A 12,172-nucleotide genomic window follows, 5' to 3' on the forward strand; every position below is an offset into this window, starting at 1 on the left:
CTAGTGATCATCTGACACCATTTTACAATTAAGAAAGCTGAGGGTCAGAGAGGTTTACTATGGTAATACAGTTAGTAGCAGTGTCAGTTCTAAAATCCAAGTCTTTTAACTCAGTCTAGTTACCTTTGGACCTGGCCACACTAAGCTGATCAGGTTGGGAATCAAATCTAGGTCAATAGTTTAGAAGGCATCTATGTTTACCACCGTTTCACCAAAAAAACCAAAGCAAGGAGCAGCTGAGACCACTGGTGGACTCTGACTTGGTATATAAGAACAAGAGAAAATTTCCTTACAATGCCATTGTGTTGCTTTGGCAAGTGAGCATTTTTCTAAATATGATACCATAATAAGTAGTCACTGAATGTCTGGTCATTACACTTCCAGGATCTGTGGTTTCATCATGTGGGCCAATGCAGAACACAGCCTCTCCCTACTTTAGTATACGGTCTTCATGAAAGATATAAAGAGTTCATCTCTCAGTGGCTAATCCGATGATGACTGTCTCTGCCCTTAGCAAAGCTGCTTCTTGGGCAATAGCCACATGATCCAGTATTGGGGCCACTCTTTAAAACTCTCGGGCCTAATAGGATTTATAGAATTATAAGTTTTGATAACCTTGGGCCACTGGAGGAGATACCAGAGTCTAAGAAAGTCATACAGGTTGAAGCATCATTTATAACTGGGCAAACAGTGTGAATTACCATCCCCATAGCTACAACACTTTTAAATTTGCAAATCCCTTTCCTCATAAAAACTGTGCTATATTAGCTGTTGCAAGTCTTGTCATCCTCATTTTATAGATGAAGACACTGAGGCCAGAAGAAGGAAAGTGACTTGCCTAAGTCCACAAAACTAGTAAAGGGAAGGGACTGGATTTGAATCCTTGTCTCGTGGCTGCTAGTCCCCTGCCTTCCGTCATATCACCCTTCTCCCTATACAGAAACAAAGAATTTCAGAGCTAGACTGACTTGTCCCTGATGCGTAACTGCCTTCTATGAGATCCCTGACTGACATGGCCATCCAACTTTCATTTGGAAACATCCAGTGACAGGAAACTCATGGTCCCTAAAGCAGCCCATTTCCATTGCTGGAAAGCTCTGGCTGTTGAGAAGTTTCTCAATAATGCATTCCAATGACTCCACCTTCCCCCACTATTCCTACTCTGTCTAATGGGCCTAAGCAAAACAAATCTACTCCTCCCTAGATACAACAACTTTTCAAATTCTGAAATATCCCCAGTTCTTTCAACTGATTCTCCTACGGCATGGTCTGCATTCCTCTATCTATCCTGGTTGCACTCATAGGTTGCATAGTTTTTAGGGAATTAAGAGCTCAAAATGACTAAGAAATCATATAGTTCTACCTCCTCATTTTAAAGGTGAGGCAGTTGAGGCCCAGAGCACAAATGGGACTTCCCCAAGATCATATGGGTAGTTGGCAGCAAAACTGGGGTTCAAACCTAGGTTCTTTGAACATACCATTGTTTGCCACGATATTGTAATAATTCTGTGATTCAATTCATTTCAGATCAGTTTCAAACAATAAACATTTTTTATACTTCTGTTATGTGCAAGATGCCAGGGATACAAAGGCAAAAAGTGTCTGTCCCTAAGGCCCTTATGTTCTACTGAGAGCCCAGATACAAATTGTACATACACACAAACACAAACGCGGACACACACACACACACAAAGAAAACAAAAGGTAATTTGAGGAGGAAGAAAGCACTAAAAACTGGAGGTATCAAACAAATTTGAAAGACTTAGGAACTCTGATCAACACAATGACCAATAGCAATTCCAAAGTTCTCATGATGAAACACACTATCATTTCCAAATAGCTGATGGACGAAGAGCACAGATAGAAATATATATACACATGTGGATATATATATATATATATATATGTGTGTGTATATATATATATACACACACACATATATGTGTGTATATGTGTGTGTATACATACAGACTATATGCCGCTTACATGTATGTCGAATGTATACACATACATAGAAGGAGATGGCTAATGAGGGAATTTGTTTTGCTTGTCCACATATATTTGTAACGGGTTTTGTTTTTCTTGCTTTCTTAATGGGTGGAGAAGGAGTGAGAAACAGGTACTGAAAATAAAATAAAACTGAATTTCAAAAAATGAGGGTATTGGGAAAGGCTTGGTTAGGAAGGTAGTATCTGAGTGGAACCTTGAAGAAAGATAATGAATTAGATAGGTAGAGCTGAGGAAGGAAAATATTCACAGGCGTGGCAGACAGCTTGCCAAATGGGCAGGAGAAAGGAGGTTGAATTTGTGGAACAACAACAGCAACAATCACAATAATTAGCATGTATATCAGGCTTTAAGGTTTACAAAGGTCTTCACAAACATTATCTCACAACAAACGGGGAAGTAGTGAGCTAGTATTATCCCCATTTTACAGGTGAGGACCTGAGGCAAACAGTTTTAAGTGACTTATTCGGGTCACACAGCTAGTAAGTATCTAAGGCTAATTTGATCTTGGGTCTTCTGATTTCAAGCCCAGCGCTCTATCCACTGTATTACCTAGCAGGCAGTCCTGTTTGGCTAGAACATAACATAAAAGAAGAGTAATGGAAAATAAGACTCGAGGAATAGATTGGATGCAGATGGCAGTGAGGCTTAAATGCTTGATTGAAGAGCTTTTATTTTGTCCCAGGGGCAATAGTGAGCCCCTAAAGATCCTTTGGCATGGAAGTTGCATGGTCAAACCTGTGCCTCAAGATTATTTTGGCATTTATGCAGAGGATGGATTGGAGAGTGGTGAAATTGGAGGCAGGGAGAGCAGCTGGCTGTTGTGGGGAACTGAAGAGGTGATGAGGGCCTGAAACTGGAGAGGAGGGAGGATACATCCTTATTCGTAAGAGAGATATCACAAAGGTACAATCTACAAGATTCGGCAACTGATTGGATGAGGAGGTGATGTTGGAGAAGATAGAACATGGAATAGATAATAATATAGACTAGAAGATAGAATAGATAATTCAGATTACAAACTTGCATGAATAGATGATGGTAAATACCTTTGAAAGAATTAGATAGTTTGAAGGAGGAGTTGGTTTAGAGGGAAAGATAATTTGTCTCATCTCAATAGTAGTGCATTTCCGAACACACATGCACACACACACATACACACACACACATGCATACATGCACGCATGCGCACATGCACACACGTGCACACACACACATATACACACACACACAGAAATGAACTACTGATGAGATGGGACCAATCGTCTTTCCCCCTAAACCAGCTCTTTCTCCAAACTTACCAGCTGTATACAGTGCATAGAGACACATATAAAGAGAGACACAAAAAGACAGAGAAATTGTATATAGAGGACCTTTTTGTCTCATCTCAGCTTGTTTCCAACACTGCTATAAGCATCCTTCTAGATACAAATTAAACACTTCTATATTATAGAGAAGGGTGTTGGCTCGTAAAGCTTTCATTTTGGTATCATCCATATTTCTGGTACAGAAAGTCATCTGAGCTTTATTTAGATTGGAAGCCATGGATTCCATAGACACTGACATGCTGTGGTTGGGGGAAAAATGGGTTTCTGTTTAAAGTCATTTTGACTTTCCCCAAACCTCTCAGACCAAGGATCCCAGGGTGATGTGGGCACTTTAAGGAATCTCTCAACTCCCCCAGAAACAATAATGTGTAATTTAAATATTAAAGTGATCAACCAAAGTGATTCCAAGGGATAAAAATAGCCAGACCACTAGACTCCCAAATGCTAGGTCTTCCTGCCCTTTCAAACTACACCCGCCTGTCTTTATTAATCATCCTTATGCACATAAATGATCTTATCATTCCTGTGCTCGGAACCCTTCAGTAATTCCTTACTGTCTATGGGATAAAATCCAAGCTTCCTGTCTCAGGATTTGAGGCTCTCCACTATTCCACTCTTCCAAACCTTTTCAGTCTCAACCCATCCTACCCCTTTCCATGGACACAACTCCAGCCAAACTGGGATGTTCTTTGTTGCCTGTGTACAACAAAATACTTTGCAATCTCTGTGCCATTGCTCATGTTTCGTCTGCTTCAAATATGATTCTCTCCTTTTTCTACTTATCCTTCAGGGTCCAGCTTTAATTTTCCTTCTCCCAGGAAGTCTTTCCATATCTACTTATCCTTCAGGGTCCAGCTTTAATTTTCCTTCTCCCAGGAAGTCTTTCCATATCCCAAATCAGGAGTATATGTTATCTTTCAGGTCAATTAAATGAACCTTCAGTCAAGGTAACCAGGGGGAACCAGATTAGCCAAACAGTCTCCATCTAGTTATCTGATGAGGCTTTTCTACAGGCTAAACATCCCAGTTCTTTATGATCCTCCTATGGCCTGGTTTCCAGTCCATTTAACAACGTAATTGTCCTTTGGATTCAGAAAAACAAAGAGGTGGGTCAGGGATTCAGACCCTTCTGATGACATTTTTTTCTAGCTCTAACTCCAAACAATCCACATATTCTGAAATCTGATGCGACCAATTCCCTTCCCAGCTATCTGTCCACAACATTACTCTGCTCACTAACAGGGTGATATCTCCATTTCACAGTGGAGTAACATAGGTGATATACATACACTTCTAACAAAGAATGTGCATAGTTGTCTTCAGGTTCTCTCTCTCATTTGTCTGTGCACTCTTTGAGAAAATGGGTTGTCTTTAACATTTATATCCCCAGTGCTTAGCAGATAAACATTTATTAAACTCCTACTATGTACTAGGCACTGTGCTAAGCATTGGGGATATAAAAAAGGGGCAAAGGATAGTCCCTGCAGTCAAGGAGATGACAAACTAAGGGAGGAACCAAGTGAACATGCATAAACATGTTATATACAGAATAAATAGGAAATAATTAAAAGAGAGAAAGCACTAGAATTAAGAGGGCTTAGGAAAAGCTTCTTGTAGAAGAAGGGATTTTAGTTGAGACTTAAAGGAGCCAGAGAAGGCAGTATGAGGGACAGCACTCCTAGCATGGTGGACAACTAGAGAAAATGCCCAGAGCTGACAGGTGGAGTGCCTTTATTGTAAAACAGGCAGGAGGCCAGTGTTACTGGATAGAAGAGTATGTGTTAGGGAGTAAGGTGTAAGAAGACTGGAAAGATAGGAGAGGCAGGTTATGAAGGCTATGAACACCAAACAAAGCATCTGTATTTGATCCCAGAGGTGATGGGGAGCCAATGGAGCTTATTGTGTGAGGATTGGGTATGTGTGTGATATGATCAGACCTGTGCTTTAGGAAAATCATCTTGATAGCTAAATGGAGGATAGATTGGAGTGGGAAAAGCCTTGATACAGGCAGATCACACACCACCACCCCCCACACACACCAGGCTGCTTTGTAATAGTCCAAGAGTGAGGTGATGAGGTTCTGTACTGGGGTGGTAGCAGTCTCAGAGGAAAGAAAGGGACATATTCAAGAGATGTTGCAAAGGTAAAATCAACAGATTAGATATGGGGCTAAGAGATAGTGAGAAGGCGAGGATGACTTCCAGGTTGTGAGCTTAATGGACTGGGAGGATAGTGTTGCCCTCTACGATAATAAGGAAGTTAGGAGTGAGGAGGATTTAGGGAGAAAAATAATGAGTTCTATTTTGGACTTATTGAAGTTTAAAATGACTACTGGACATCTACGCAGTTAGAGATACAAGATTGGCAGTCAGCAGAGAGATTAGGATGTGATAGGTAAATGTGAGAGTCATCTAGAAAGAGATAGTAATGAAATTCATGAGACTTGATGAGATCACTGAGCAAAGTAGTACGGAGGGAAAAAAGAAGAGGGCCCAGGACAGAACCCCAAGGGACACCTATGGTTAGAGAGTACAATCTGGATGAGAATCCAGCAAAGGAAACTGAGGAGTGGTCTGATAGGTAGAAGGAGAACTAGTAGAGAATGGTATCCTAAAAACCTAGAGAGAAAAGAATATCAAAAAGAAGACTACAGAGAGGTCAAGAAGAATAATGATTGAGAAAAGGCCACTGGATTTGGTAACTGAGATCACTGGTAATTTTGAAGAGAGAAGTTTCAGTAGAATGATAAGGTCAGAAGCCAGATTCTGAGGGGTTGAGAAGAGAGAGGAGAGAAAGTGACGGCACCTCTTGTAGAAGACCTTTTCAAAGAGTTTATCTACAAAAGGAAGAAGAGATATAGGATGATAGTTATTGGGAATAGAAGGATCAACTGTAGTTTTCTTAAGGATGGGGGGAGGGCATGGACCTGTTTGTAAGGAGCAGAAAAGAAGAAAGCAGAATGAGAGAGAATGAAAATAAGTGATAGAATGGTGATGACAGAAAGGGCAATCTATTGGAGTATGTGGGATAGAATGGGATCACTTGTATAGGTAGAGAAGTAAGCTTTGGTAAGGAGTAAGGCCACCTCTTTATATGAGACAGAAATGAAAGAGGAGATTGTTGCAGAAAGCATCTGAGTGATATAAGATGAGGAAGAGGGGAGAAGAAAGAGCTCACGGTGAAAGACCTAAATTATTTCTCTAAAATATGAAGCAAAGTTCTCAGCAGAGAGAGTTGGGATACAGGGAACCATGGGAGATTTGAGGAAGGGTGAAAAAGTTTGGAAGAGTACTATGGAGAGTAAGATAGTGAGTTGAAAATGGAGATGTAACAGGATTGCCTAGCAGCAGTGAAGGCCCACCTGAGGGCATGTAACATAAATTTATAGTGGACTCAATCAGAGCAGTTATGAGATTTTTCACATCAGTACATAAGTAAAAGTAAAAGTGGAGAATGGTGGAATAAGCCAAGGCTGACTCACGGCAGGTTACAATCAGCAATGTGATAAAAGTGTCAGGATCTAAAGAGAAGACAGTATAGACTCTAACTGGTTCACCAAGGGGTTAAGATGGGGAAAAGAGGAGAGAGTGGCTAGTGCAGAAAAGATGGTCTAGGAGAGAATTGAGGGTTTGAGGGATTAGAGGTTACAGTATAGATGAAGAGTAGGGTTTTGTAAAGGAAGACAGAGGCAGAGAAGCCAATAGATCATTGTCATATAAGGGGATTTTGGAATTCTTGAACTTTGAGGTGGTACATTTGTGGGTGATGGCAAGATCAAAGGTATGACCATCTTTGAATGTGTATGGAATGGGGTGAAGGACTAGGTCATGAGAAGTGAGTAGGTTGAGAAATTGGGTAATTGGGGTATCTGAAAGAAATGTTGACATTCCCAAGTATTAGGGCAGAATTTGGGGAGGAGAGAAAAACTGCAACTCAGAAACTGAACTCATTGAGAAGGAAGGGGAGTAACCCGCAGGTCTGTAGATAACAGCTACCAGGATTTTGATTGGGTGATGAATTGCGTGAATCTCAAAGGAGAGGTTACTGAGTGATGGAAGGAGGAGGAGAACCTGGAAGTGGCACTAAGGAGCAAGGAGTATTCCAACTCCCCCACCTCAACCAGTTATTTGAGGGGAAGGAGTGAAGATGCAATCAGTACTGGAGAGGGTGCCTGGTACATAGTAGGTGCTATGATATAAGCTAGAAGGGCATTAGAACATAGCACATAGGATATGTGAACTGGAAGAAACCTTAGAACCAGCTTGGAGGATTTCATAGCAGGAAGAGCCCTTAGAACACAGAACATGTCATGTCAAAGCAAAAAAGGGATTTTTAGAACATAAAACAGACAATATCAGAACTAGAAGGACTCTTAGAATACAGAACAGAGCATGTTAGAAATGAAAGATGCCTTAAAATGTAGAACAGAGAAAGTCAAAATTATTAAGGACTTTAGAAACAAGTAAACACTAGAAGGAACTTTTAGGATATAGAAAACTGAATGCCAGAGCTGAATGGGCTCTCAAAATACAGAACACAGAATGTTAGAGGTAGAGAATTGTCAAAGCTGGAAGGGGCTTTAGAGATCATCTAGTCCAAGTCACACAACCCATTTTTCATGATTTAAGGAGAGATAGGTAGCCTGGTTCAATAGAAAGAGTATTGACTTTGGATTTAAAGGGTGTGGATTCAAATCCTACCTCTTTCAATTACTACCTACATGATTTTGAATAAGTCACTTTACCTCTCTTTGCCTCAAATTCCTTATCTAAAATTGAGTAGTTGGACTAGATCTCCTCTAAGCTCCCCCCCAGGCTTAAATTAATGATGAGTGTAATTCTACACTCATCCTTATCAAAAGCCAAGACTCTGGATTCCTAGTTCAATGCTCTTTCCCCTGAGGGTATCCCATGGTGCCATCTGCTATAATGGCCCCTGCCTAAGAATGATGTAGAATTGAAACTCCCCTCTAAGTGGCAACCACAAATCAAACAGAAAATTTACGAAGAGTGGCCCAAGGATATTTGATGCTATTCTCATCGATGAGGTATGATGAGGAAGAATTGATATAACTATATGAAAGTCACAGAGAACTTCGTGAGGGTCATTCATCAACTAAGGGACTGGATTATTATTGTCTCTCTTTCAAACAGTGGAACCATTGCCAACAAATGATGGCATCTATTTGACCCATCCATGATCTCTGACAGAACATGAACTCCATATGGAATGATGGGAAGCCTCATCAATCCTGAATAAAATCATAGCCAGTGGGTTTGTTGTTTTTTTTTTTAACCCAGACTTTAATCCGTCTGAGAGCCATCGTGCAGAATGATAGCTGTCCAGGCTGATTTTGTAACAAACACGAAAGTCAGAATCAACAGAAGAAGCTTACTTCAAAGACCAGTGTCTCATTTGTGGGTCCTGCTGCATACAGACGTTCAGGGTGATTCAGAGGACGCTGGTAATCAAACACAGTCCCAGCAAATTGGAACTCCCCTGGCCAATCAATAGTCCAATCTCCTGTGAGATAATACTTTTTATTCAGGTTGCAAATTGCAAGATAACTTGTAGATATCTGTAACTCCTGTATTTCAATACTGCGCGCTCCCACTGGAATGGTTACAACTGGATAATATTCTAAAAGAAAGAAATTAAACATTTTTTGTTGTTTTCTACTGTCATGGTAAAATAAAATGATTCATCCTCCATTTCTACTTAGTATTTTAAAGATGAATATCCAATGATAGCAATAAAAACTAGGCTTTGATGTTTAAGACGTACTCTACACAAATTATCTCATTTGATTCACCCTGTGAGACAGAAGGACAGGTGTTATTATTCCTATATTATAGATGAGGAAACTGAGGCTCAGAAGGATGAAGTGGCTTGACTAAGGCCACATGATTAAAGAATCACAAAATCACGGAATTCAGAGAAACCTCAGAGAGCATCAAATTCATTCCCTCTACATCCCTAATAAGTGGTAATTTAGCCTTCAGTTGAAGGACTTGTCCTTGGATGAGAAATCCAGTTCCTTCTGAGGCAAACCATGTTACCTCTGGAAATCTCTGTTAGGAAGCTTTTCTCCATATTGAATTTAAATCTATTTCATTGAAACTTTCATCGATGACTCATAACTCTTCCTCCTGCCACCAATTCTATTACATTCAACTGAACATTCATGAAGTGCCTCCTAGGTATAAGACACTGTGCCAGGCTCTACTGATACAAAAACAGAAACGAAGCTGTCCTTGTTCTGAAGGAGGTTACATTCTAATGGGATGGATGTCAAGCAGAACTACCTAATCCCTCTTTCATATGTGAGCCCTGCATGTAAGACAGATGTCATGTGCTTCACTCCCCCCCCCAACCCCAATCTTCACATCTTGAGCTAAATACCACCAGTTCGGTAAACCTATTGTCACGTGGCAAAGCCTCCATTCTTCTTCCTCATCCTATTTTCTGCTCCAGCTTGTCAATATCCTTCTCAAATATGGAGCCCAGAAATAATCATAATTTTTGAGGAACAGTTGGGAGAGAGAAAAGTAGAGTGAAAGTTTCGCCTCTTTTATTCTTTAATTAATGCAGCATATTATTAAATTAGCTTTTTTTGGTTTCTATGTCACACTAATGACTAAGCCCATATCTGTTTGCAGAAGAGCTGTTATCTAGCCATGTCCATCTTATACTTGAGGCCAGATACAGTAGAAAGAGAGAACCTGTATTCAAATCCCTCCTCGGACTCTTATCACCTATGTAACCTTGGGCAAGTCATTTTACTTCTCTTGGCATGGTTTCTTCATCTGTAAAATGAGGAATTGGACTAAGTAGCTTCTAAGGCTCCTTCTAGCCCTAAATCTATGATCCCTGTGCCTCCACACTTACCTCTATTAAATTCCATCTCATTAGATTCTACACTGTCATTCTGTCAACAAGTCAAGTCAAAAAGCATTTGTTGCCTACTATGTGCCAGGCACTATGCCAAGAGCTGCCATTACAAAGAAAGGCAAAAAACAGTCCTGCTCTCCAGGAGCTCGCATTCTAAAGGGGGAGACAAATACAAAGAAATATGTACGAACAAGACACATACAGGATAAACTGAAGACAGTCAATAGGAGGAAGGTACTAACGTTATGAGCACTTGAGAAGGGTTTCCTGTAGAAGATGAGATTTTAGCTCAGATCTGAAGGAAGCCAGGCAAGCCAGGAGGCACAGATGAGGAGAAAGAGAATTCCCGGCATGGAGCACAGCCAGTGAACATGCCTTTAGTCAGTAGATGGAATGTCTTGTGTGAGGAACACCAGGGAAGCCAGTGTCACTGGATCCCAGAATACATGGAGAGGGAATAAAGTGTAAGAAGACTGAAAAGGTAGAAAGGAGTCAGGTTGTGAAGGGCTTTGAATGCCAAAGAGAGAATTTTATATTTGATCCCGAGGAATATAGGAAGCCAACAGAATACAGGGGTGACATGGTCAGACCTTTGCTTTAGGAAGATCAGTTTGACAGCTGAGTGGAGACTTGAAGAGAAACGTGAGGCAGGCAGACTCAACAGCAAGTTATTACAATAGTTCAGATGAGAAGAGAAGAGAGCCTGCAGAGCTTGAGGCTGGTGGCCTGTTACCCTGACCTGTCAAGATCTTTTTAAGATCCTGAAACTGTCATCCAAAGAGCTCTCTATTCCTCCCATGTGTCATCTGCAAATTTAAAAAAATTTTTTTTTCTCCAAATCTAGTGTTCCTTCCACTGAACTTCAGTGCATCCATCCCCTGTCCACTATTCAGTTCAAACATACCAAATAAATCAATAAATGGTAAAGGTTCACTTTCTGAAGTGATGGTTACCAATCCTCTTCCAAATAAAAATGCATTTTATTTGCATGATGCTGACATTTTAGCTTCCAGATTTCCTTTATGCACTGAAAAGCAATAGTCTCTATATAATGATCCCTCTTACCTCTAATATTCTATGCTCATTTTCCAAGGTTCCCTCCAGCTCTGACATTCTGTGAGCCTCCATTATTCCCTCTACAGCACAAGCCACCAAATCCCTACTCATCAATTTGCTCCATAGACTAGCAAAGAATCCCAATTTGTTTCCCAACAAGAAAATGAGATCCATGGTCAACTACTGATGGAAATCATAACTTACCATTTGCTTTATGCTGGTCAAGGTATACGCCTTTATAAAACTTGCAGGTTGAATTATCTCCTTTGCAAATGCCACAAGCATCCAAAGTTGCTTGGGAGCCCAGTTTGAGATCACATCCTACTGGCTATAATAAAAAACAAAACAAGGCAAAACTCAAAGGCTAAAGAAATGTGGTGTTGGCCAATTTTTTTATATTAAATTCACAATGATAATGATAGTTATAACTGCCACGTATAATAACACTTTACGGTCACAATGTTCTTTAGCTTATCTTATTTGTTGTTATTATGTAATATTATTATTGTTATTATTGTCTTATTATCCCTTATTTTATTTGTTCCTCACAAAAACAAGCATTATTATCCGCATTTTAAACATTAGGAAACTGAGGCCCAGAAACTGAAATTGGTTTGAACACAGGTTTCCTAACTCTGAATTGGAGGAATAAGGATAAATACATACTCCTGCACACGTCAAATAAGTAAATGGTCTCTCACCTCACACATGCCATCAATGCAAACATCATTTTTGTTTGGGGAACAAGGAGTGCCATCTTTCACCTTGGAAGACATTGCAAAGAAAAATTCAAAATTTTCAGCCTTGCAGTAAAGCTTGCATCTATCCTTTTCTGAAAACAAACAGATGGAGAGAGAACAGAGTCAAGAAGAAACACTGTGAGCTTAACC

At 40.2% G+C, this 12,172-nt stretch overlaps 1 protein-coding gene across 1 annotated transcript in view; it reads right to left on the reverse strand.

The window, feature by feature from the left end:
- Positions 1–12,172, reverse strand: part of ADAMTS18 (ADAM metallopeptidase with thrombospondin type 1 motif 18) — a 195,337-nt gene that overhangs the window by 42,802 nt on the left and 140,363 nt on the right. The window contains exons 14-16 of the mRNA XM_036750035.1: positions 11,984–12,114; positions 11,487–11,610; positions 8,731–8,975 (exon numbers count right to left, since the gene is read on the reverse strand). Coding sequence (XP_036605930.1) covers positions 8,731–8,975; positions 11,487–11,610; positions 11,984–12,114 — 500 coding nt within the window. The remainder of the gene's footprint in view (positions 1–8,730; positions 8,976–11,486; positions 11,611–11,983; positions 12,115–12,172) is intronic.

This window comes from Trichosurus vulpecula, chromosome 3, assembly GCF_011100635.1.
Source record: "Trichosurus vulpecula isolate mTriVul1 chromosome 3, mTriVul1.pri, whole genome shotgun sequence".
NCBI lineage: Eukaryota > Metazoa > Chordata > Mammalia > Diprotodontia > Phalangeridae > Trichosurus > Trichosurus vulpecula.